Raw genomic sequence first — 26,367 nt, 5'->3', positions numbered from 1 at the left:
TGCTGCTTCCATGAGTGTTGATAGTTGATCCAAGAAGAATGAAGTCTTTGACAACTTCAATCTTTTCTTCATTGATAAGAATGTTGTTTATTGGTTCAGTGGTGAGGATTTTTGTTTTCTTGACATTGAGATGCAATCCATACGGAAGGCTATTGCTGTTTTATCAAAAAAATACCACAAGGTGGGGGCTTTGAGAGAGAAACGCATTTTCTCACAGTTCAGGACGCTAAAAGTTCAAAACACATAATTTTGGTGTCAATCCATGATACCAACTGAGTACAGATCTCATTGTTCCATTTATTAGCTTCTCAGCTTTTGTGCAATTCACTAATTGCTGTGAGGATCTTGAACAGTTTCCAGTAAACCAGGTGCAGGCTCCGCCCATCACCAGAGAGCTCGCCCACCGACAGCAGTCCCTCCCCAAGGTCCCGCCCCTAGGAAGCACTTGGTACAAAGTCTGGGCCTCGGGTCAAGAGCCCAGAGCAGGAGCTGGCGCTCAGCCCGAACCAATCCGAGCGAGGTTACCGGGCTCCGCAGTCCCCATTGGCTGACGGCGCCGGCGGGAGGGCGGGCCCTGTCCTGGGATTGGAAGGCCCGCTGGTTGCAGGAACCATGGAACCCGCGGCGGTGGCCGCGACTCGGGGGTCTTCGAGGAGGCGCGAGCGGCGGCTGCAGGGGCCGGCGGCACGGGAGGCGGGCCCTGAGAACCGGCCGGAGCGGACCCCGAAGCGGCGGCGGCCCGAGCGGAGGTGGGCGGACCAGGCCCGGGCTGCACCTTGAATCCCCTGTTCCCCCAAGACCCTAGGCTGGACCCTTGAACCCGGCCCTTGACCCTGGCCGTGGCCCGGGGTGCGGAAGCGAGGTCGTCCCTGCGCAGCCACAGTGCGGTGATGGCAGTCACCCCCAAAAGGCCCCACGGCTCACCGGCACTCAGACCGAGGAGCTACCTCCGCCGGTTGTCCAATTGGGGTGCAGACCCAGGTGGTCGCGGGGCACAGCTATGAGAGAGGGGCCCGCCTAGGAACCCTGGTGCTGCCCACCCTTCCTGCGGGCAGACCCGGAGGCTGCCTCCTCAACTTCTTCATCGGAGAAATGGGCTAATAGTGCCATCCCCAGGGCTGCTGATCTGTATACCAGATCCTAGTCCCATCTGAGAAATGGGTTAATAGCGCCTGTCCCCAGCAGCATCTGCAGTTGCTCAATACATGGCATCTGTGTAATTAAGATGACTAATGGCCATGCTGGGTGGGTTTCTGGAGGAGGTCGAGTTTGAATTGAGGATTAGACAGGAAGGGGTTTTAGTGGAAAGGATGAGAAGGCTGTACCCGTTTGGTGGTGGTGGTTATGTGCGGGGGAGTAGGTTCCGAATCAGCGATTCTATATAGGGTTTCCAAGGCTGTAAATCTTTACGGGAGCAGAAAGCCTCATTTTTTTTTCCTGCAGAACGGCTGGTAGTTTCGAACTGCTGACCTTGAGGTTAGCAGCCTGACTCTTAACCACTATGCTACCAGAGCTCCTTTGTTCTCTACCAGAGTAGGGGAATCAAAGCTACAGACAGCTGGTTCTGTATCAAGGCTGCTCCGGAAAAGTTAAGATCCCAATCCTTTGTTTTTAAACACATAGGAGTGAGACAGAGTGTTTCAGACAGGACAGGTAGAGAGCCAGAGGTGACTGGCTGGTGGAAAAGATGTTTTAGAATAGGAATGCCGAGACGGCTCTTTCTCGTCTTGTGGAGGAATTAAAAAGATCCCTGGTTGGTGCAAATGGTTTGTGATGGACCACTAGCCTGAAAGGAGCTCTGGTAGCATAGTGGTTACGAGTCAGGCTGCTAACCTCAAGGTCAGCAGTTCGAAATTACCAGCCGTTCTGTAGGAGAAAGATGAGGCTTCCTGCTCCCGTAAAGATTTACAGCAGGGTCACTATGAGTCAGAACCGACTCCATGGTACACCACCATCACCAACAGCAGCACAACAGAAAAGCCCAGCCATCTGCCTCCATGGAGATGACAGCCAAGAAACCCCTGTGGGGGAGTTCTGCCTTCTCACACATGGGGTCACCAGGAGTTGGCCTTGAAAGGTCAAAGGCAACAGGGAGAAGAGCTCTGAGAGAGTCCCATAGTCCCAGGGATAAAGAAGGCAGGCAAGGAGGGACTTGGGAAGAGGAGGGGACTGGAAACGTCTGAAGAACACTCTCCATCACAGGCCGCCCCCCCTTCCCTGTAGCGCTTGTTTCTAGCTGCCTTTGAGTTGGTTGCTGTTCAGGGTGACGCCAAGCCCTTGCCACCCTCGGACTGTTCATTGGCTGATTTTGGAAGGTCTCCTGAAAGGAGTTTAGCAGCACTGTAGTGCACAAAGTCTCCCCTGGTAGACAGGAGGGGGGCCACACACAAGGAGTGTTGACAAGGAATTGAACCAGGGCTTTCGACATGGAAGGAGCGAATGCAGCCACTGGGCCACCTCTTAAAAATATAAGCCAGAGAATTGGGGAGACTTTCTCCCCTTCTTTGTCTTCTTGTTGCTAAGGGCTATCAAGTCAGTTCTGACTCATAGCGACCCTGTATAGGGTTTCTGAGGAGCGGCTGATGAGTTTGAACTGCCGACCTTGTGGTTTAAACAGAGTTGCGTTTTCAGTGCTTTATCTTACAGCACCACACTTAGTTTTCTTTTTCTTTACTCTTTAATTTAAAAAAATTGTGAACCCCCTCTCTGCTTAGAATGGAAGAGGAGCCGGAAGAGGCGGTCTTCCGAGAGGTAGTCACTTTCACCTCGGACCCTTTGCCAGGTAAGAAGGCTGGGGGCTCGGAATCCATGCTGGCTCTGGGGGCTCCCTGGCAGGGTGTTCCCAACACTCTCTCTCAGTCCCTCATCGCCTTCCTCCCCTGACCAGTTAGATATTATGACAAGGACACCACCAGCCCGATCAGCTGCTACTTGTCTTCATTGGAGGCTCTCCTGGCCTGGATGCCCAGCATGGAGGACGGCTTTAACGTGGCCCTGGAGCCCCCTGCGTGCCGCCAGCCTCCCTTGAGCAGCCGCAGGCCCCGGACCTTGCTATGTCATGACATGATGGGCGGATACCTGGATGATAGGTGAAGAGAGGACCACACCCCACACTCACTGTGCCCTGTGTTGGGGGAGGACTTGGGACCTGCTGGAGAGAGGTGGAACCTCAGGGTTTTGTGTGAAGAACAGGGTGGGGCTCACTGGCCAACACCTCCTGCAAGCCCATCGTCTGAAAGTCTGGGAACTGCGGGAACTTGAACTCAGGTGCCTGAGAGCCAGGTTGGGGCAGACACAGCCTGCCACTGTGACTCTTCTGAATTTGACTTGACCTTTGGGGCAGGCGCTGCTGGGCCTCACCTGTCTCGTTCTCGGCCAGGCACCCTGTGTCCGAGTGGCTCTTAGGTGGCGTCGTGATGGAGGGAAGGCTGAGTCAGCTCACTGTTGGCTACAGACTAGACTCAGCCCAGCGTCACATGCAGGGAGACTGGCCCCTGAGGGGCTTCCAGAGATGGGGAGCTTTCTGAGCCCCTCTGTTCTCGCTTTCTTCTGCCCTCTCCTCGGTTTACTGAGGCTCTGAGACTGATGGATGCCGGTGACAGCGTTTCCTTCTCTCCAGTGAGCGTCCAGCTAGTGTGGACTGAATGGAACCGCTCCCTCCCTGGGACTGTGCCCCGCTTCTCTGACCCCGGACCTGACTGCCGTTTCTCCCCCAGGTTCATCCAGGGCTCCGAGACGCAGAACCCCTACACCTTCTATCACTGGCAGTACATCGACATCTTTGTGTACTTCAGCCATCAGCTGGTCACCATCCCCCCAGTGGGCTGGACCAACGCTGCCCACAGGCATGGGGTCTGTGTGCTGGGTAAGGCCGGCTCACTGGACTCCTCAGCACTGCTGCAGGTGGCCAGGGCCTAACAGAGCTCCTCGCCTGGGCCCTGCACCATGGGTTTCAATAAGCGTGGGCAGACTTGTACTGGACAGGACCAGATAGATAGTAAATGTTTTCAGCTTTGCAGGTCATTGGGTCAGTTGTTGTGGCCACTGGTTTGAAGGTAGCCCAAGACAGTAGGACACATGGGCGTGGCTCCACTGACCACCCGGTGGGGCAGAGTCTTACTCTGACACAAAGGTGGTCACACTAGCCTGTACCTATTACCGTGAGGCCTTTCAGAGTCCCAGACATCAGGGTGACCCTGAATGTGAGCACCCCCTGGGTGTCAGGTGGGGGTCCTCCCTGGGGGTTCTGTACCTGACTTTGTGTCTTTCTTCCCCGCCAGGGACTTTCATCACCGAGTGGAATGAGGGTGGGAAGCTCTGTGAAGCCTTCCTGGCCGGGGATGAGCGCTCCTACCGGGCCGTGGCCGACCAGCTGGTCCGCATCGCCCAGTTTTTCCGCTTTGATGGCTGGCTGATCAACATTGAGAACTCTCTAAGTGTGAGCTTGACCGTGCCCTGGGCCCACTGCTGCCCAGGGGCCCCCAGTGAGCAGCTCTGAAATCCCAGGGACATCTCCGCTGCTCTGTAGTTTTGTGGTTGCCTTTTGGCCACAAGGAGCCCTGATGATGCAGTAGGTTAAGCACTGGGCTGCTAACTTCAGGGTAGATGGTTCACACCCACCAGTGGCTCCTCAGGAGAAAGCTGAGGCTGTCTCAGAAACCCTGGACAGAGTTGCTTTGAGTCAGAATGCACTCAATGGCAGTAGGTTTGGGTTTTCTAGACTGGGCCCCCCACATTGCATTTCAGCCCAGATTTGTTTAAAGGGAAGAGGTGGTAGAGGACTGTGGGGCTGGAGCCTTGGCTGACCAGTACTTTGCTGTGCCCTCATGACCCCCACTGAGCTGACCCCGGTCGGGCCCTGTCTGTCCTCTGCAGCTGGCGGCAGTGAGGAACACGCCCCCGTTCTTGCAGTACCTGACGGCGGAGCTGCACCGGGCAGTGCCTGGGGGCCTGGTACTATGGTACGACAGCGTGTTGCACAGTGGGCAGCTCAAGTGGCAGAACGAGCTCAATGAGAACAACCGGTGAGCCTCCTACCGCCTGACCAGGAGAGAGGCGGGGGGCGTGGTCAGGGGCGTGGCATGAGAATGGGCGTGGTCAGGAGGGAGGGGCGTGGACAGGAGAGGGAGGTGTGGACAGAACAGAGCGGGGGAGCAGGGGTGATGAGAGGGCTTTGTGAACAGAAGAGGGGGCACAGGCATGACAGAAGGGATGTGGGTACAATCGGGGTGTGCAGACATGGCAAAGGGGGCCATGGAAACTGGAGAGGGATCATGGACAGGAGAAGAGGGGCATGGACAAGAGAAAGGGGGGTGGACAGGAGAGGGAGGGTGTAGGCAGGAAAGGGAGTGGGTAGCCCAGTCTCCCTGAGGCGTTCACACCTGATGGCTTTGGGGGAGGGAGAGGGGGAAGGCCAAGGGTTGTCCACTCTTCGGTCACCATGGACACAGGACCTTGCAAGGTGTGACCAGGCAGCCCAGGGAGGGACCTCCACGAAGACATGGGGTCGTCGGGGAGGAGCAGCTGGCGGGGTCGCTGACCTCACAGGCCCTGATGCCATCCAGGACCTTTTTCGAAGCCTGTGACGGCTTCTTCACCAACTACAACTGGCGCGAGGAGCACCTGGAGCGGATGCTGACGCAGGTGGGGGAGCGGCGCACCGACGTCTACGTGGGGGTGGACGTGTTCGCCCGTGGCAACGTCGTCGGGGGCCGGTTCGACACCAACAAGGTGAGCAGTACTTGTTGGTCCTTCTGCGGGCCTCTCTCTCGTTCCCATCTCCACCCAAGAGAATGTGAGGAGGGTGACTTGCAGAGCAGGAAAACCGAGGCCCAGGAATACTGGGGAGTTACTCCTGAGTCAGCGGGTGTGCTGTATGTGGGCTGTGGCCTTTTTCCTCGCCAGCTAGCTTGTATTGCCTTTTAGGGCTCCGTTCTTTAAGAGCATCAAAATAACACTGTAAACTATTGGTGGTGGTGGTTGTGTGCCAGTTCTGACTCATAGCGACCCTGTATAGGGTTCCAGAGAGCAGCTGCTGTATTTGAACTGCTGACCGTGTGGTTAGCAGTCCAGTGCTTATCCTACAGTGCCACACCAGCACTCTTAAGCCATCAGAGTGGGCTTCCAGAAACCCAGCCAATGGTCCCACAGGACAGTCAAACTGCCCCATAGGATTTTCAAGGCTGGCATCTTTATGGGAGCAGAATGCCTCACGTGTCGCCCGAGGAGCTGCTGGCTAGTGGGTTTGAACCTCCGACCTTTCAGTTAGTAGCTGAGTGCGTCACTACTGCATTACCAGGTCTCTTTGGGGGTGGCCTGCGGAATCAAAACACCCTAAACTCATTACCATTAAGTGGGTTCCAAGTTGTGACCCTACGTGTTACAGAGAACTTCTGAGTTGATTTTTTTGGTGGTAGTCTTCGTGGCAGCAGATCACCAGGCCTTTCACTGAGGCACAGCTGGGTGGGTTCAAACCACCAATGTTCCAGTTAATAGCTGACCCTCGTATGACCCACGAGGGGCTTCAGGGTTGGGGACTGTCAGGATCAGCTGCTTCTGGTTCCCACAACTTCTGTGTAATGAGGGAGATTTTCCTGCCATCAGTGAGCACAAGGGGGATGGGCTGATGCACCTGGTGTGGGCGGAGCACTCCTCCCGTTCCCATGAGCTGTCTGTCAATCCTGCCCATTCTGGGGCCAGAGGGAGGCTCTCTGCTATTAATTAAGCTTTAAGTGAGTAAATTAATCCGGTAACTGAAGGTTCTCTTTACCCCAGCGATTCTGGTGATATAATGAGAGAAGTGAGAGCCAGCTGTGAAGCTCATTACTATGCTGCCGGCTGTGCACCTCACTGTCATACCTGCAGGCCCTCTGCCCACTGGGCACCCTTTTTCCAGCTGCCCCAGTGGCACCCTCTCCTGGTCAGTTTGTGCAACTGCAGGAAGACAGAAGACCACTTCTGTCTCGGACTCTCTGTCTCGGACTCTATCAGTGACTCTGTGAGCTAAGAGTAGAACTGACAAGTAGAGCTTCCAAGACTGTAGTCTTTATGAGAGAAGGCTACCTCATCTTTCTTCCTCAGAGCAGCTTGTGAGTTCAAACTGCTCACCTTTCAGTGCTAACCCCACGCTTGGCCCATAAATAGCTGCTGAGTCTGAGTCTGAATCTTCCCACCGTAGCTCGATTAGCCCCTGGTGCTGCAATGGTGAATGCATTCAGCTACTAACCAAAAGGTTGGAGGTTCGAGTCCAACCAGAGGTACCTCAAAAGAAGCGTCTGGAATCAAGTTCTGAAAAATTAGCCCCCGAAGACCCTGTGGAGCCAGTTCTGCTTAGACATACCTGGGGGCTCCACGAGTAGATTTTACAGCAGTTTGTTGTTAAATGCCGTCAAGTCGGTTCTGAGGAATGGCTTGTGGGTTTGAAACACCGACCTTGAGGTTAGCAGTGCTTAACTAACAGCACCATTTTACCAGGACTCCTAAGAACAATAGTAACTGGTCAGTGGATCGAGCCAGGGGCAGCAGCGGCTCAGTGGTAGACCCCTCGTCCTCTCTGTGGGAGATCTGGATGTGATTCCCCACGATAGTCACCTGTCTGTCAGTGTGGCCACATGTTGCTGTGATGCTGAACAGATCTCAGCAGAACTTCCAGACAGATGAAGTAGGAAGAAAGGCCTGGTGATTGGCTTTGGAAAATCAGCCAGTGGAAACCCTGTGGATCCGTGGGATGGTGGTGCACTGGGGTCGCCAGGAGTAGGGGGCTGGCTGGTTGGCACCTTTGTCAATAACAGCAAATAGATTTAGGGAAGGGGGATCTGTACGGCTTCACCAAGAGCCCCCTGTGTTGCCGGCGTTGGAGACTTTCTTGAGGGGTGCCACCCTGCCTTCTCCCTCCTCAGTCGCTGGAGCTGATCCGAAAGCACGGCTTCTCGGCAGCCCTGTTTGCCCCTGGCTGGGTGTACGAGTGTTTGGAGAAGAGCAGTTTCTTCCAGAACCAGGACAGGTATGTTCCGTGGGCCTGGGGACTCAATGTGGGCCAAGGGGCTCTCTGGGGTTCCCTCTCTGTGACCCTCTCTGAGGGGGGCAGTTCAGGATGGTCTGGGCCGACCCTGGACCTGAGCGGTCAGCCTGTCTCTCTGCAGGTTCTGGAGTTTGCTGGGACCCTATCTGCCCACTCATAGCATCTGCTCACTGCCTTTTGTCACTTCTTTCTGCCTGGGTCTGGGGACCCGGCGGGTCTGCTACGGACAGGTGTGTGCTGATCTGCAGTACGTGGTGGGCAGCATACTGAGGTGCTGCTTGCTCAAGGGGTGCCATCCTCAGTGGGGCTGGGTGGTAGGACAGAGGGCAACCTCCGCCAACCCCGACCCCTCATCCACCTCTGTCTTTTCCCCCAGGAGGCAGCTCTGGGGCCCTGGTACCACCCCAGTGCTCAGGAGCTACAGCCCTTGTTTGGGGAGCACCAGCTGCAGGGGGATGGTGGGGGCTGGGTGAAGACTCACTGCTGCCTGGCGGATGCGTGGCACGGGGGCAGCTCCCTGCTCATCCGGGGGGCTATCCCCCCCGAGGTGGGGCACATGGCTGTGAGGTAGGTGAGTGAAGGGGGCGAGAGGTGTGGGCAGGCAGATGGGCCGAGGACAGACCTGAGGCAGCCCCCCCCAGCAGAATCTGGGGCTGGGAGCAGATCTGTGGTCAAGCCACGGGCAGGCCGGAGTGGACAGTTTTTGGTGACGTCCTGTTCTGAAGGGAAGGCGGAGGGAGCGATTGGGTGCTGACCAGCTGGCCCCTCAACGCGGCCTTCCCTCTTCCAGGTTATTCTCCCTGCAGGTCCCCGCACCTCCCAAGCTCTTCCTGTCCGTGGTGTATAAGCTCGAGGGGACCTCGGCCGTTACAGTGGCCTTGGAGCTGAGCACAGGGGATGCTGGGAGCTGTCACGTTGGCAACATCTCAGTCCTGAACGGTGAGGAGAGGGGGCTGCCCCTGCCTTTACAAGGCTGCACAGGGTAGGTTACTGTGGACAGAACTGAGCAAACTGTGTTCACCCCCTGAGTCCTGCTTGAATGCATGGCCACTGCCCCGGGTCCCTACATCCCCCTGTGTCCTGCCTGAATGCAGGGCCACTGCCCCAGGTCCCCTCATCCTGCCTGAATGCAGGACCGCTGCCCCGGGTCCCCACGTCCCCCTGCGTCCTGTCTGAAATGGCCACTGCCCCAGGTCCCCTCATCTTCCTTTGTCTTGCCTGAACACAGGACCACTGCCCCGGGTCCCCATGTCCCCCTCGTCCTGTCTGAATGCAGGACCGCTGCCCTGGGCCCTCTTGTCCATGCTGCCGTCTGAGGCTGCAGCCTGGATTGAGCTCCCCTCCCCGTCCCTACAGATACAAGCCTGAGGTATAGCTCCCGGCCCCTCCGTGTGCCCCCTACCAAGCTGGCCAGGTGGGCTGGCCGATGTGGTCAGCCGCTCAGTGGGGGCTGGGTCCAGCGGTGAGTCCCTCTTTCCTGTTGCTCTCACGGCTCGTGGCAGGGCTGGTCACTCTGGGTGGTGGAGGTGGGGGGTGTGAGGGGATTCCACTGAGATGCCAGCAGGACTAGGGGGTAGAGGCCTGGGCTCCCCTCTGGGCAGTCTGGTACTTCTGAGACACAAGCCCGTGGGGTGGGCCCTTCCCGCTGTGACCGACCCCATCCCCTCCAGCTGCTACGAGGTGAACCTGAAGGGCTGCGTGCTGGGGGACCTCTTCATCAGCTTCTCGAGGCCCCCAGGCAGCCGCCAGGAGGAGACCTTCATCTGTCGCCTCGGCGAGATCCAGGTAAGGTTTGGGGCTGCCAAACCTGGGGGGGCGGGGGTGTGTGTGGCGCTCCCTGCTGAGCCGTCCACTCTCACCAGGTGGTAGATGCCAAGAGCCTGCTGAGCCCCCTGCCCCAGGTACGGACAGTCACCATGTCCCTCATCCGCTGGCAGCCGGCCACCTCTGAGCCCGGGGCTCACCCTACACCTGCACACCTCCGGCTCAGCTGCACCCTGCACTGGGCCTGCCCACTGCCCCAAGTCCGCTGCTTCCGGGTCCACTGCTGGAGGGGTCCGCCAGCCGCGGAGAAGCCCACCTTCCTGGGCCTGGCTTTCACCAACCAGTACCGCGTGGTGGACCTGGAGGTGGCGGCTGTACAACCTGGACGTGACAACCGGGTGGAGTTCCTGGTCCAGCCTGTCCCCAGGGAGGGCTTCTTGGTGCCGCAGGCCGAGTGGGGCCAGGCCACCCTGATCTACAGCAGTCCCACCCAGGACGGACTCTAACACGGTGCTCTCCTCCCTCCTGCTGGCCGGGCCTGTGGGTGGGGTGGCTCGAGTGGGGGCATCTAGCTGGGAGAGCTGGGCATTCAGCAGGCTGGACTTGTCATCCTGTGAGGTGAACAAACCCGTTGTTGTCTAACTCTCTCCTTAGTTTATGGCTCCAGGATGGAAGTTAGAGGGTTTGGTAAGAGTAGCCCAGGAAATTCCAAAGGACCTTTCCTAATTGTTCCTCAGACTGGGCCACAGCGGTGCCTGAGGGGATGGGGATGGGATTGCATGGGGGCGCGGGGAGGCTCTGGTGGACCAGAGACCAGAGCCCATGGCCCGGCCACCCTGATGAGTATCCTCTCTCCTCTGGGGCTGGAGGGTTTGGGATTGTCCCTCTCCCTTGAAGTCTCCTACCCCCAGGCCACGCTCTGGGTTACACACCAACTGCACGTCACTCCTCAGGCTGCCTTGGCCCCAAGTGATCGAGTTGAGTTGCCCTGTAAGGTTTGTGCGGCTGCTTATCTGTGTTTCACTGACTATGTAAAGGCTTTCGGCTGTGTGGATCAGAACAAGTTACAGAAAACATTGCGAAGAATGGGAACTCCAGATCACTTCACCGCGCCCCTGGGGAATCTGTCCCTAACCCAGGAGGCAGTCACTCAGATAGAACAAGGGGACACTCTGTGGTTTAAGATCAGGAAAGGTGTGCGCCAGGGCGGTGTCCTTCCACCATGCTGCTTCAGTCTCTATGCCGAGCAAATAATCCGAGAAGCTGGTTTATACGAAGAAGAACGGAGCATCAGGATTGCTGATGACCTGGCTGGCTTGCTGAGTGTGAAGAGGACCTGCAGTGCTTACTGATGAAGACCAAAGACCACAGCCTTCAGTGCGAGGGGACTTCAGAAAGTTCATGGAAAAACTCTATATTTCCACAAAAGCCCTCTAGTGTAGATGACACCTCAGTATGAAACAAAAATCCTCATGGCTGGACCAATAAGCAACATTATGATAAAAGGAGACAAGATAGACATTAGGGACTTCAATTTACTTGAATCCATAATCCATGCCCATGGAAGAAACAGGCAAGAAATCCAATGTGCTGCAAAAGCTCTCTTAAAAATGTTAAAAAGCAAAGCTGTCTCTTTGAGGATTAACAAGCACCTAATTTAAGCCATGGTTTTTCAGTGACCTCATAGGTATGCAAAAGCTAGACTATAAATAAGGAAAACCAGGTAAGATTGATGCATTTGCATTGTGGTGTTGGAGGAGAATACTCAAAGTTCCATGGGCTGCCAGACAAACAAACGGATGTGTCTCTGAAGCAGTATAGCCGGAGTGCTCCGTAGGAGTGCGGATGGCCAGACGAGGTCTCGTTCACTTGGTTGTCATTAGGAGGGTCCCGTCCCTGGTGAAGAACACCGTGCTTGGTAAAGTGGAAGAGGAAAACTCAAGGATATGGATTAACACCGTGGTAACAGCAGTGGACCAGAATATAACAATAGTGAGACGGTGCAGGACTGGGTGGTGGTTCATTCTGCTGTGCATGAAACGAAACCACACCTCACCACAATCTTTCTGAAAGCAGACTGTTCGATCTCTTCCACTGTGGGTCCAAGCTGCAGACCTTTGTGTCAGTAGTGAGCGCTTAACCATTGTGCCACCAGGACTCCTGGTCCCAGTGAGGAATTGACACTCACTGTCCCCTGTAGTAACGGGGACTGCCACCAAGTGACCACCCTGCCTGCCCATTCCTTCTCAGCCCTTGGCCTGCAGAATCCGGTGGTCCTTTGGTGGGCTCAGGGCCCTGCCTGGTGCTTTGCTGGGGGGAGTGGGTTCTTCCTCCAGGGGCTGCCGCTGACCTGTGCCTTCACCTCCAGTCCCCCACCCTGAGCTGTGTGCCACATCTCACACCGGTGTGTCCTGTGTTCTGTCTTGCTAACTGGACTTTACTCTGAGAGTCGGTCCAGCAGGTCAGCCCCAGAGCCGGAAGTGAGCCTTCTTCATCCTGTTGCCCAGGGGACGTTGACCCACACAGGAGCCTCGATGGACCGCAAAGTGAGATCACCCCAGCTTCAGGGGCCCTCTGAGTCTGGACGTTCTGGCAGATGTGGGGAGGCGAACATACACGTCTGGGAATTACTCCACTCACTTAATGCTCAGCAGGGCTTGGAACTAGTTCCTCCCAGTTCTGTCATGGTTAACAAAGTGAAGCCAGAATGGACCCACATTTAAAAAATGTGCACGTGTCAAATGGGAGCCAGAATGAGAAAAATTACAGGCTGACACCTTGCTAGAAGCCCAATCTCCCGCCTAGAGAGCAAGAGAGGTGTGCACGTTGCATAGCAAACACATCTTGGGATTGGCAGACTTGGAAGCAATGGGGCCCTGCTCGAGGACGGCAGCCGAGTGTGAGCTGCTCTCCAGCAGCGGCTCATGGCTTCTTCCGAGTCTCCCATCCCAGGGTGTTGACTGAAACATTTCCTTTTCTGGTGATCCTTCCGTATCACCCCCAAATTTAAAATCTTTGTGTCGGTTCTGATTGTGCTTTATTGGCCCGAAGTGAACTGGCTCCAATCCTTGGTTTTGGGTTCTTTTGACTCCCTGGAGTCTGGGGGTAGTCAGTGGTCTGCACAGCCCCACGGCAACGCCCGCTTCCCTTCTTTCATGGAGGTTTTCAGTGCTGGACCCCCAAATCGTTTATACAGAGATGGAGGGAAATTTTATAGCAGCAGTTATTCCCTCAGTCTGGTTAGTAAGCCATTAGAGGTCTCGGGGGTTTAGCGGAATGTGGAGTGTGGCAGGACCGTACCACCCGATGTCCCTAGAGCTTGCTCCCAGCTCCACCAACAGTAAAGGCTTGCAGGAGAGTCACTATGGCATTTGCTCTGAGATAAATGATCCGAAGGTTTGAGAAGTGAAGACCTGGGCTCTCTGGGGGATGCTGCTGGCTCCAAGTTTGGGTCTGAGGGCTTCCACACCCAGGCTCCCCTCCTCATGGCTCTGCATCTCAGCCTTATGGGGTGATGCTGGCCCCAGCCCACCCTCCCCAGAGTTGGGGGTCAGGAGGAAGCTTGGGTGCAGCAGTGTCTGAGATCCTCTTGGGGTGAGAGCTGGGGGGTGCTAACCATGAAACGGAGTGCATGCGCATCTGTGAGCATGCCTGTCCTGCCCCAGCATTCCCAGTTGGGTCAGCCACAACTGCTGAACCCCTTCCACTCGGCCTGGCCTAGGTGGGAGGAGGAGAGACCCATTTGGAGGGGGGAACAGGGACTTGGCCTGTTTTGCCACCTAGCTCCCTAAAGGCCCGGGCCTGTTGTCCTTTGACCCCAATCCTCCGATCCTGCCCCCTTGGGTGGCCCACCCTCTGTAATCAGAAACTGTCCCAATAAAAAAGCTGTCCTGGTTTGAAGAAAGAAATCTTTATTAATAACCTTAATAATACTGCTGATTGGGACGGTCACACCTCGGAAGCAGACAGAATGGTAAGAAAGGGAGCCGGGGTGCTGCAGTCCTGGGGGGCACGGAGCTGCTGCTGAATAGCAGGTGGCCGGGGGATTTTGTACAGAGGGCGGGCCAGAGGAGCCGGGGTCTATGTACACCAAGAATAGAAAAGGATGACTGGTAGCTTCAGAAGCTTATGCCGGATAGAAAGTGAGGTGTGTTCTTATGTTTGAGGTTTCAGGAGACGGGCCATGTTGGGAGCTGATGGGTGGGTTTTTTTTGTTTTTTTTTTTTGGTGTGGGTGTGGGTGTTTTTTGCTGCCTCCCCTCCCTCAGCTGTCCCCACCCTGCCAGGGGCTCCTCTCTGTATCTCCCCCTCCCCTTTGTTCCTTGTGTCCCTGGAACTGAAGACTACTTCAATACCCTCTCCCTGAGGCCTGGTCATCAAGCAGGAAGGTGCTGGCTGCTAAGCTGGCTTCGCCCTTGTGGGGCAGGGTGGCCCAGGCCCAAACTTCCCACATTGGCACCCCCAGGTTCTGTCTGGGGGTCCCTGCTCTCAACCATAGCACCGAGACCCTGACCCTAGCCTTCTGCTCCCAGCAGACCTGCTTGTTCCTGTGGCCCCCCAGAAAAGGAAACCAGGGCCAGGAAGAGGGGTCTGGGCCCCACCTTTGGAGCTCTGAGGCCTAAGACTCAGCTTCCTCTTTTGTGCAGTCTGTGCCCATGTGTGGGCAGCACTGGGTGGGCCCCCAGTTCTGGTACCATGTCAGCCCTTGTGCACAGCTGGGGCCCACCCCAGAACCACCATCTGGACAGTGTCCAGGAGGCCTCGATTCCTCTCCAGAAGCTGCAACCTCAACTGGGCTGGGACCACCACTGTGGGCTCTGGTGGAGGCTGGGCCTAGGATGAGGCACGGGATTCTCCCTGTGGATGTCAGCTGCCCACCCCCCAGGGACCACGTCCTAGCACGCCCTTTGCGGGCCCACGCTGCCACAGAAAGGAAGACTTGATAGAAAATGGAGCCCCTGTCCCGCAGACTCCACTGCTGCCCAGGATGCGGAAGGGGCTTCCGATAGCACAGTCAGCAGAGCAGGGGCAGGCCCTCGGGCCTCCGTGGCGCTGGGTCCATCTGTGTGGCTGCGGCGGCGGCGGCGGCGGCGGTGGCGGCACAGCGCCTCCTGCTGGTTGCACTCCCTCGGTGCCGCGGTGGCCGTGCACGTTGCTCTTGGTTGATGCCTCTTGATTTGGTTGGTTGGTTGCTTGGATTGTAACATCTTTTTGTGTGTGTATTTTTATTTTTTGTGGTGTTTTGTGATTTTTTTTGTTTTGTTTTGTTTTTTTTTTGTTTTTTGCCCTTCATGGTCCAAGAAGGAAACGGTGGAAGCTTTCACTACAACAGAAACAAAAAGGCAGGGCTTGCCCTCTTACAGAAGCAACTGCCGGGGTGGGGGCGAGCAATGCAACCCCACGGGGTGAGTGGCGGGGGCTTTCTACAGCCCCCGCACCCACCTGGCCTGCCCCGCCCCGGGAACACACCTCTTCCTTAGCTGGGTTTAGGGCAGGCTCCTGTCCTGCGGCTGGTGGGCACGGCTAGGGGCCTGGCAGGGACCCCACCACCCTGTGGCTTGTAGGAAAGGGGAGTGGCAGGTGTCAGCCCTGACCTGATGACCCAGAGAGAGGGAGGAGGGGTCTGGCTGGGGGAGGGGGCGAGGGCTGCCTGGCTCTCCCCGTGTCCTGAAAGTCCACTGCCAGGTCCCAGTGGACTCCCTCCCCAGGTGATTGACCTGCAGCCCCCCAGTCCTGCCCAGATGGGTCTAAGGGAGGCTGGGGCTGGTACTGCAGGAAGGTTCAAGTAAGGGGCCAGCCAGCGCGTTCACTAACATTCTCCCTTCCCTTCTGAAAGGTCCTAATAAAAAGCCTTTTTCCAGCGATCTCAGGGGCAGGCCTGGGCCCCTATGGGAGGATCCTGGGTGCCTTGAGGGGCATTTTCCCCCCTCCCCCCATATCTGTTTGCTCATGGCAGAGCTAAGGAATTCCTGGGTACCCAGGATGGTTCCTCCCTGTTCGACATGGTTGTGACTACTTCCACAGGAAACGTAGTTAATGAAATTTAATTAAAAACACTTGTTTCAGCCAAAGAAGGGGCTGGTGGGAGGACGGCGGAGACATCCTATGCTATGGATGGTGGAGGTCAGACAGAAGCTCCACCGCCCCCTGGTGGGCACCCTGTGCACTGCAGACTAGAGGCTCGAGGGCACTGTGGGTGGCTCTGTGGACCTTGGGCTACCTAACACATGGGGAAGGCGGCCACTCTCGCTAACCCTGTGGGCAGGCCGCCTGCCACTGAGGGCTCAGGCCACCTACCCCTCCACAGTGTGCATACCGTACCTGGAGCGGGTTTGGGTGGCACCACACCAACCAACTCAAAGGAGGAAGCTAAGGTCTCAAACACACAGGAACAAGTAGGACCAGAGACACACACACCGTTGTGGGCGGGGCAGGGACAGCAGAGGGGCCCTAGTGTCTAGAGCTGCAGCGTGGCTGACCCGGACAGAGGGACGCACTGTCCTCCTGGGGTGTGGGTTTGTTTGTGAGAGGCAGTCTGTGTAAATGCTGCTAGGGATGGGGTCTCCTGCTAGTAGGGGGTGAAGCGGTTGCACCCTCCTCGGCAGAGACTAGCCTGCAACATCAAAGATGGAAAACAGCCAATCAGTACCGCCTCAAGGGGGAGGGGGGTAAAGCCCAAAGCAAAAAAAAAAAGTAGGAAAAACAAAGAGACATCGCTGGACCCCCGTCTTGTTTTTCCCCCCGCTTTTCTTGGTGTGTGTGGTGGCGGGGAAGGGGAGAGGGAGAAGGAGGGGTGGGCTGACCCGGCTATGGAAGGGGCCATCTTCTTAGCCTCTGAAGCTCTCTTGGGTCTGATGATGGTTTTATTCTGGGAGCTTGTCTTGGCCTAGGACTGGCCAACCCTGGGCCAATTTCTCCTTGATGGGAGGTCAGTGCGCAAAGGGGCAGGGCGAGGGCAGGGCCAGCATTCAGGTACAGCCTCTGTCCCACTAGTCACAGCCCCTCCCTTCCCAGACCCTCATCCTGGGGCTCCCCTGCCAGGGCAACTCCCTAGAGCCTCCCATCCCGCCCCCCAATTTCACCCTAAAAAGGGAAGAAAATGGCAAATTGCAAGAGGAGAAAAGCTAAGATGGAAAACCAGAAAATCCCACAAAGGTAAAAAGTGGAAACCCAGGAAGTGGCACTGTAGGTGGGTGCCTGGGGTGGGCCAAGGCTGTGGACAACGGACAGCCCGTCTGTGGGCACCCCAGGGCTCGAGGAGGCTGCCAGCATCAGCACCTGGTGCTTTGAGGGGCTCAGAAATCAAGACGGTACAAAAGTCAGGAGGGATGGGGTGAGTCCACATTGGCCCTGAGCCTCCTCCCTCCCTGCCCCCCAAAACGTTTTCATCTTTGATGCTGGATGCCAAGTTAGCTAAAAACCAACATAAACACCCCTGACTGGGATGGGTGAGCACAGGCTGCGGGTTATGTTCACTGGGAGGTTTTGGGGTACAGAGTGAACTGAGCTGTATGTGTCGACAGCTGGCCACACACACACACACACAGACACGCTGGCCCGCACCCCACCGGCAGCGAGCCCTCCTTATCACTGCTGCCTGCTCTGACGTCTGCCCCACTTGGTTGGGTTCAAGCTCCCTGTGCCCAGGAATGGCTGCTTGGCCCAGCCTGAGTCTGGGGCAGTGGAAGGCTGGGATGAGGAACAGTGGGGAGCCCTAGTTGGGGATGACCAGAATGAGAGAGAAGCAGACCGTGACTTGGGTACTCTCAAACCCCTACCTGCTTCCGTAGCATCATGGGAGGGGCATGTGTTGTAGGGCTGTTTGAATGAGGATTTCAGTTTGGGGCCTCAGAACAACAGACCAGTCTAGGATGCCTCCCCACGGACCAGACTATTGAGTTCCTACATCTACCCAACTCAGCCAGGGCACAAAGGGGCAAGCCCTCCAACTGGGGGATCACAGCCAGGGTCCGAGGTACCCCTGGGTCTGAGGTCTTGGTCTCTCTCATGGGATCCTCCCCTGCCAGCTACACTGTGCCCCCTCCTGGCCCTGGGGGGGAACAGGCCCCCGTAACCCCCTTACCATGGTTCCAATGCTGTAGGTGGCCGCAGGGCCGACGGTGTGATGGTAGGGGTCAGTGGCGGCATACACCCGTCCATAACTGGAGAGAGTATGGGAGGGCGGGACAGGTGAGGGGCAGTAATGGCTTCCCACCTCCCAAGGTATGGCTCCCTCCTGACCAGTCTCTCCCTCCCATATGGACTAGGCCAGTTCATGCATGTGGGTCATGCTTTCCAATGGGTGCAGTGTGAGAGAGAGAACGGGGAGGGAAAATAAATCACAGTGGGCCTGGAGAGCAGGACACAGTGTGGGGTGGGAGCTGGAGAAGAGGGGGGCAGAATCAAGGAGGTAGCATTCTTGTCCACCTGGTGATCTCTCCATTATTTAGGGGTGGCAGGCTGGGCCCTACCTGCCAGGTACATCTTATGAAGAAATCAAACAACAGGGTGCAGGTAGTGTGGGTAGGAGGTTCCCACAGGCTGCAGGGACAAGATGAGGTACACTCCACACTCCTCTCTCCCCATGGTCTCAAATAGGGACCTCAGGTTCCCAAGGAGAAGGGGACCTGTCCCACAAGTGCCCCCTTTTGAGCATGCTTACAGCTGGGTGGAGGGCTGGTCCCTCCCGGGAGGCAGGTACACACACTGAGCTAATGAACTAGGAGTGCTAATGGGGACCTCCGGAGTTCCAGGTGGGACAGCTCTGACCTCAAGGACTAGGGCTCAGTGGAGTACTGTATGAACTCAAGACTGGGGTTCCCAGTCTCTCCATGATTGTGCAGGCCAGCTGAACATGACTGAAGAAGTTGGGGCTGGAGAACTAGGGGTCCCCAAGCCCCACCCCACCTGCTCTCATTTCGATCTTGCATCTATCAGGTCCTGAAGGGCAGGGGAGGCTCCCCTATCTGGGCCCACCATCTACTTCCACTGCCCCAGATGACTCCTGCCCCAAGCTTACCTGTCGCTGTAGGCAGCTGCTGCAGCGGGTTGAGCATATCTGTAGGCAGCATAGCCCCCCTGCAGGTGAGGGAGATGGGGAGAGCAGAACGTTTAGCAGAACGCAGTCAGGGGGGCCGAGATGAGCTCTGGGGCTACCCCTCCATTGGGCCTGGTTCGGGGGGGGGGTTCTGAGGACTGCCAATGGTAAGACTGTATAAGATGGGGGGAGACGGGGGATGGGGGTCGGTGTCTGGGAACTACTCTCATTCACTTGTTCATGCATCCACTCGTGTGCTCAACATGTACTCTGACAGCTAGGTATGTGCGGGTGACTCTGCACACTGGCCAGTGCCCTCCGACTTTGATGGTGATGGGAATGGGGAGCCCAAGGGTGACTCTGGGTGTCACCCTGGACACTGGACGAGGGTCATGGGCACAGGATACTAGAAGACATCAGCTTGGAACATGGTTTACTCTGGGCAAGTAAGCGGGTGGGAGCCAGCAAGTGTAGCCGCAGGAAAGGGCTGGTACCAGGAGTCCGCAGGGCGGGCTCATTGCCTTGTCTCCTAGAAAAGCTATGTCAGGGCAGCTTCACTGGCTACTCTCTTGTGAGGATCAAGTCCGTAAAACCGTAGCTACGGAGCTGATTTTGACTCCTGCTGACCCTGTGTGTGTCAGAGTAGAACTAGGCACCGTAGGGTTTTTCAATGGCTGATATTTTCAGAAGTAGACGGTCAGGCATTTCTTCTGAGGTGCCTGAGTGGACTTGAGCCTCTGGCCTTTCAGTTAGCAGCTGAGCACATCAAACCTTTGTAACACCCTGGGGACTTCCTTAGTAAGAGAGCCCAGGCTGAACAGCGCTGAGACTGGGGTTCAAACACACTAGTTGCTCGGCGGGAGAAAGACGAGGCAGCCGTTTTCATAAAGATTTAAAAGTTTCAGAAACCCTAAGGGGCAGCTTGGAGTCTTGGTGTGGAACTGCAGGATCATGTGCTGGACTGTAAGGTCAGTTTTGAACCACAAGATCAGCAGTTCAAACCCACCAGCTGCTCCTTGGAAACCCTATACAGGGTCACTATGAGTCAGAACTCTTAACAACAACAATGATGCAGTTGTCCCCTATCCTGTAGGATTGGCATGGGTAGGGTTTCTTGTTAAGTGTTCTGACTTACAGTCACCTTGTATAGGGTTTCTGAGAGGCGAATGGTGAGTTTGAACTGCCAGTCTTGCAGTTAGCAGTCCAGTGCTTGTCCTACAGCGCCACACCAGGTCCCCATGGATGGGGTTGTTGGTGTCAAGTGCCCCCATAGCAACCCTGTATAGGGTTTCTGAGGAGCTAGATTTGAATCCGCTTATCCTACAGCTCCACTCCAGGAGTGTGTGTGTGTGTGTGTGTGTGTGTGTGTGTAAACAACGGGTTTTCTTTGGAGCAAACAGAGGCCTAGAGCCCTCCCTCCCGCACCTCCACTTACATAAATCTCGGCACCATAAAATCCGTCCTGGTACACGACCCTGGAAGCAAACGGACAAGAAAGTGGTGGAAACACCGGAGAGGTGGGGTAGGCCGGCTCCGGCGTCTGCTGCGGGAGGGGGCACGGGGCCAGCCCTGCCCACGGGACCGGCATTTTAACAAGCGTTTGCTCCAGTATCCTGTTTTGGTATAACAATAAAGTAACATCTTTGCTGGTCAGCTCCTTTCTCTCGCAACCCCAAGGGCCCTGGTCCAGCCTTGCTCACCCACCCCCCCACAAGCCACCCCAGGCAGCCGTTGACCCCTTTGTGTGGTGGAGGACGCTGTCCTCGCCCTGTCTTTGGGGACCCTGGGACCTCCATGACAGATCAGCCAGGGCTTAGAGAAACCCCCGGCTGAGCTGAAGCGTGGACAAGGTCCCCTAACCTTTGGGAGAGTCTCCTCCACGACGGGGTGGAGGTGGGGGTACCGATAAGGGGAGGCGGCTGCAGTGCTGAGGTCTGGGGGTAGGGGAGGGGGTCCTCGGCCCCAGAAAGTTCTGGAAAGGCTCTTGACCCCTCTGGCTGTCCATGCTCCCCGCCCTCCACGTTCCCGGGACCTTTCTCCAGGCCTCCCTCCCCCGACCCCTGCAGGTACTCACGCTCCGTAAGTCGGGATGGGAGGCGGGGGTGGCGCAGCCCGAAACGTGTTATACACGGCCCGGCCCCGGCCCCGCAGGTGCGCACCCCGGTAGGCAACTGCCGCGCCCGTGGTGGGGTAAGGAAATCCTGTCACTGCAGGCGAGGGAGACAGAAGGTGAGTGTCAGAGCCCGCCCGCACACCTGGCTCAGTCTCAGACCAGATTTGACCCTAGGCGGTTTCCTACTGGCCCACATCCCAATCTGGCCACGCCCCTTGGGCACGGCACTGGCTGCTACCTTCCACCTGGCCACGCCTCCCACCAGACCCAGGACTCTGCCCAATATTCAGCCGACCTCGCTCCATTCCCTCCCTAACCCTGAGTCCTTCAAACAAAACCAACCCTCTGTCCATTTCACTGACTGCGGCCCTATGGCAGAGTAGAACTGTGCATAGGGTTTCCAGGGATGTTTGTAAATCTTCAGATGTTGATTGCCACGTCTTTCTCCCGCTTTTGAACTGCCAAACTTTTGGCAACTCAAGCTGAGCGCCTTCACCACTGCACTACCAAGGTCCCTAGCCCTTACCTGCATAGAATTCAGGCCCGTACACTGCGCCTACTACAGGGTTTAACTTCCAGCCTAGAACAGAAACAAAGATCGCTAGTCACTGGCTTCCCCATCCTTTCCCCAACTCCCTGGGCATTTGAAGGGCGTGGCCTCCATAGTGAGTTGTCAGAATCCCTTCCTTCAAGGTAGGGGTAAGCCGTAGAGGGAAAAGGACAAAACTTTCGCAATGCTAGGGGCCTGTTGTCCCGTGGATAATGGATAACGGGGATGGGGCATTCCAACTATACCCGTGGAGCACCTCTTGGGTGCTTGTCAAATTGTGGTTCTCCCCTGTCACCCCGGGTTCCTGGGCCATCCCTGCCTGGGGCACTAGATAACTAGAAGGTAAAACATACTAAGATACTCCAAGCAGTAAAGTATTAGAACTTTGAGTTAAACACCACTTTGTGACATTCATTTAAACAATGTAAGCTGTCTTCACTGATTGGTCAGCTAGAGAGAGGAGAATCCTGAGGGAGGAGATGGGGCAAATCACATTGTGGTTAATGCTGTGTTGAGTAACTTGGTATTTGGCTGAAATTTTCCTCTTTGCCCTGGCAACTACGTCTCCAAAGTGTAAATCCAATGCCAGGCAAGCTGGCAAGCTGTACTTGGTGTTGGTAATCAACAGCAATTAGACATCCGTGAAGGGGGTGTCTTGGAATTACGTGATTCCCATGTCAAAGAACTGCCCAAGGAAGACCTTACAGATCTACAGCAGCAGAGGCGAGTGTTCTAGAAAGACCTACGGACGACCGGACTTCAAAACTCCAGAAGCCAAACCATTTCTGATGAAAGAGCTAACTGAAGACTTTCATCTCATTGAAGCAGGGAAAGCAACGTTAGAGGGGCAAGCCCCTAATTCAGAGAGGTGTGCCCGAGTGTAGTTAGCAGGGGCCTCGGTGGCTGCATGGCATCCACGCCTAGAAACAGAAACTCTGTAAACACCCTCCTTCAAGATGTGGACTCCAGCAGGAAGCCTGCTTGTCCAGCGGCAGAATCAAACCCTGACTCCCAAACAGCAGGCCAGGACCACAAGCAGAAGCCATGTCGTCATCATCTTGTCTCATCCAGTTACAAATGTGGTCACAATGTAAACCTCGTGAATGGAACCAGAGTCGAGTGTTAACCTTCCATTGTGATATTTCTTTTTCCCTATGTAAACTCTTTAAAGCATTGTTTCTTTAATGCTTTTTGCAGGGCTGGTGTGGCACCATGGGAAGTACTGGATTGATAGCCACAGGGTCAGTGGTTCAAACCTACCAGCCATTCATTGGAAACCCTATATATAGGGTCGCTGTGAGTCGGAACCAACTTGACAGCCCTTCACAACAACACACACATCTTTTCTCTCTTCAGTACAGAATCATATGTAGTAACTTTTATAATCACTGTATTATGACGATCACGTATAAATGTCTTAGTGTATTTGGAAGTATTGTTTTATATCCATTGTTGTTGGTAAGTGACATCTAATTGGTTCCAAGTCACAGTGACTCTGTATAGGGTTTCTGAGGCTGTAAATCTTTGCAGGAACAGAGACGTACAGCCAGAATGCTCCTTAGAAGCCAGGCTGGCCCGACCTCATCTCTCATATTTCTCACTTATTATCTGGAGGGACAAGTGCCTGGAGAAAGGCATCATGATTTGTAAAGTGGAAGGGCAATGATAAAGAGGAAGACCTCCCACAAGATGGATTGGTACAGTGACACCAGCAATGAGCTCAGGTAGAGCGACGATTGTGAGGTTGGGGCAGCGTTTCCTTCTGTTGTGCCTAAGGTCGCTGAGAGTTGGTGTCGACTCAACGGCACTTAACAACAACAACAACAGCAACAACATAAACGAAGACAAAGGTCTACACGACTGATGCCAGATAAGAGCTTACCTACATTCATCTTAAACACAGACTTAGGAAGGAATCTGATTTGTGACCCAGGGACTGCTTGTGATGTCTGGGGCCACAGCCAGAGGAAGGACTTTGGGCTGTTGGTGATTTTGGAATGTTGGTGCCTTCGTGCACTAGGGATGCTAATAGCAGGACACTCTGTCTCCTGGGGGGTGTGGGGTGGAGGCTGTACTACGGGTTAGATGTTGGGAGAGAGTTCCTAAGGGGTCTCCTCTGCCCCAGTGGAATCTTGCACTCTCTCTCTCTTCTTCCCCCAAAGCTGGTAGGGAGCTGGTAGGCAGGAGAGGAGGTAGAGGGAAAAGAGATCTGTGAATCTGTGAATAATGATAATTGATACCAATTTACTATGTGCCATCTTGAAAACTTCAAAAACAAAAAAAACCCCAAAAACTTTTAAAAAGTACCCTGGACAGCCAGAACAAACATATAAATCTGTGTTGGAAGTACAGCCAGAATGCTTCGTAGAAGCCAGGATAGCGAAACCTCGTCTCTCCTACTTTGGACATTTTATCAGGAGGGACCAGTCCCTAGAGAACAGAGGACACCATGCTAGGTAAAGTGGAGGGTCAGAGAAGAAGAGGAAGACCCCCAATGAGATAGATTGGCACAGTAGCAGAAGCAATGGGCTCCAGGCTTGTTCATAATTGTGAGGGATGGTGCAGGATAGGGACCATCCTGAATGAAACAGTGTTTCACTCTGTGGTGTGTAGGGTTACAGTGAGTTGGAACCAACTTGACGGCACCTAACAACAACAACAACAACAATCTTAAAAAGAACACTCGCAAAACAGTTTCTATACAGTCGACTCCAGATCATGAAAGCCACATGTGCTCCATAAGGTTTTCAGTGGCCGGTTTTTTGGAAGTAGATTGCCAGATCTTTCTTCCTTGGCACCCCTGGGTGAACCTTCCAGTTCGCAGCTGAGTGCATTTACCATGTGCACCATCCAGAGATTCCATGTAGCATGCACACAGCTCTAACCTGTGTGTGTCTGGGCTCACTGGTCCTCAACCCCCTTTGAGGTGGGTGTGCCCCCCCCACTGTACAAATGAGGAGATGGAACTTTGAAAAGTGCCCTGCCCTGCGTGCCAAGGGCTGGTGAGGGCAGGGGAGTCCAGTACCAGGCTCCGCTCCTGCTCAAGCTCTTATCCCAGCCTCCCTCTCTTCCTGCAGGTGGACTGTCTGAGGGCACGCTGCCCCCAGCCGCCCATCCCTCCCGTGGGATCCAGGTGGGAAGGCATAGTTGAAGCCTTTTTCCACACGCAGCGTCCAAGCAGGTTCTGTCTGCAGGCATTCAGACAGCAGGATCCTACCCCCAAGCCATCCCTCTCCACTAGGCGAGGGACAGAGGGTCTTAAGCCCACCAGCCAGCTGCTTGGACCCACCTGACGAGGGTGGCAACAGGCCTAGGATACCCGGGGCAGATTCCACAGTGAGCCCCTGACCCAGGTTCCAGAAGCCCCACTGCAGAGCGGTGTGTCCAGGTCTTATTCCTTCAGGGACTATCTTCATACACCCTTTGTATTCCCCTCACTGCGCCTGAGCGTTAGTGCTGCATTCTGGGATACATCCACCTTCTAGGGAACCTTCAGTCCCAGAACTATCTCTTCTCATGAGGTACCCGTGGGGAGCACGGTCCTCCAGACCCATCCTGGGAGCCTTTGTGTGGCCCTATTTCCTGCCTGGGACCCCAGATGCCAGAGGAGGCCCAAGACCCCTCAGGATGGCCCTTTGAATAAACACCTGGCCAACCTGGCGAGACTGTTTGCCACAGTGGAGATTTCCGCTATCCTGAGCGGTGGACAGTGTTGAGGAAGCCACACAGTACTTGGCTGTTGGGCTTCATGCCAGCCTCCAGAGCCAGGGCCCAGACTGCTGGGATGTTGACATAAGGCAGCTCTGGCTTCCAGGTGAGAGGAAGTCTGCACCTGGCTCCATCCTCCGCCAGCATCCTCAGCCAGCTAGGAGCTAGGACCAAATGCAGTTGGCTGGGGATAGGTTCCTCTGAACGCCAAGCTCCTAGGCACCCTCCTCGCTTTTCCTCAGGAAGCAGGGCGTGTGGCCCTTGGGTCAAAAGCAAGCAGCTGGTTCTAGCAGTTGAATAGTCCCCCATGGTCACTTTTACCCGGAAGTAAATGTGCTTACTAATGTTTTTCTTTCCAATGCCAAGTGCCACATCACAAAGGTAACACCGAACGTGTGCTCAGGACAGCCAAACAGACAGCCCCACACTTTTAGAACGAATGTGAGGCTTTTCAGGACAGCACAATGAGGCCTCAGCCAGATCTCTGGGCCTGTACCAGGCTGGCCCGGGGATGGGCTGGAAGGGCGTGCAGGCAGGTGGTACAGCCTTGCACAGGACACTCGCCTCACTCTGGGCCATCGTCCTACCCTGAGGGACAAGTGAGCATCTGCTTGTTTGGGTAGCAGAGCTACATGTAGGGAGTCCAGTTGGAGAAGGGTGAAGGAATTTTCTAGAAAAGGCCTGATACATTGCCAGCTTCACTCAAGTCTTGTGGAGCAAAGACACACTGTGGTCACAAGTGGTCCTTCCATCCTCCTCTCTGCAGACTCACCTTTGAAGAACAGACGGGGGTTCACCCATGAGACCAACTAACCTGTGCCTGCCAGGGACCAATGGTACTGAGCCTGGCACTGCGACCAGTTATGAACCAATTGCGTTGGGTTGACCCTATGACCAATAATAAAAAAAGCACAGGCTCTCCAGCTGCTGATTTTTCATAAGTAGATTTCACTCATGGTGTCCCCGTGTGTGTCAGAGTAGAACTGTGCCCCCAGGGTTCTCAGTGGATGATGTTTCATAAGTAGATCCCACTCATGGTACCCCGTGTGTGTCAGAGTAGAACTGTGCCCCACAGGGTTCTCAGTGGATGATTTTTCATAAGTAGATTCCACTCATGGTGCCCCGTGTGTGTCAGAGTAGAACTGTGCCCCACAGGGTTCTCAGTGGATGAGTTTT

General features: G+C 55.5%; 2 protein-coding genes across 4 annotated transcripts in view; one reads left to right on the top strand and one right to left on the bottom strand.

The window, feature by feature from the left end:
- The first annotated feature begins 612 nt into the window (after positions 1 to 612).
- On the top strand, positions 613 to 10,290 carry ENGASE (endo-beta-N-acetylglucosaminidase). Its single transcript, XM_006869650.1, has 14 exons — positions 613 to 749; positions 2,715 to 2,782; positions 2,888 to 3,089; positions 3,717 to 3,865; positions 4,281 to 4,438; positions 4,876 to 5,024; positions 5,565 to 5,730; positions 7,899 to 8,002; positions 8,142 to 8,250; positions 8,397 to 8,587; positions 8,811 to 8,959; positions 9,377 to 9,482; positions 9,691 to 9,805; positions 9,883 to 10,290. Exons 1-14 carry the CDS (start codon positions 613 to 615, stop codon positions 10,288 to 10,290), a joined length of 2,211 nt encoding a protein of 736 aa, XP_006869712.1.
- A 4,732-nt stretch (positions 10,291 to 15,022) lies between these two features.
- RBFOX3 (RNA binding protein, fox-1 homolog (C. elegans) 3) overlaps positions 15,023 to 26,367 on the bottom strand; it is a 20,524-nt gene continuing 9,179 nt past the window's right edge. Inside the window, exons 6-12 of one of the 3 annotated variants that reach the window (XM_006869528.1) lie at positions 21,454 to 21,513; positions 21,302 to 21,318; positions 20,895 to 21,085; positions 20,260 to 20,295; positions 18,803 to 18,868; positions 17,867 to 17,945; positions 16,352 to 16,396 (exon numbers count right to left, since the gene is read on the bottom strand). In XM_006869528.1, the coding sequence (XP_006869590.1) occupies positions 16,352 to 16,396; positions 17,867 to 17,945; positions 18,803 to 18,868; positions 20,260 to 20,295; positions 20,895 to 21,085; positions 21,302 to 21,318; positions 21,454 to 21,513 (494 nt within the window). Of the gene's footprint in view, positions 15,107 to 16,351; positions 16,397 to 17,866; positions 17,946 to 18,802; positions 18,869 to 20,255; positions 20,296 to 20,894; positions 21,086 to 21,301; positions 21,319 to 21,453; positions 21,514 to 26,367 lie in introns of those variants that run through there. The other 2 variants (XM_006869527.1, XM_006869526.1) reach the window with 2 other exon arrangements.

This window comes from Chrysochloris asiatica, unplaced genomic scaffold (assembly GCF_000296735.1).
Source record: "Chrysochloris asiatica unplaced genomic scaffold, ChrAsi1.0 scaffold00132, whole genome shotgun sequence".
Lineage (NCBI taxonomy): Eukaryota > Metazoa > Chordata > Mammalia > Afrosoricida > Chrysochloridae > Chrysochloris > Chrysochloris asiatica.
This window is presented reverse-complemented; position numbering and strand designations above follow the sequence as displayed.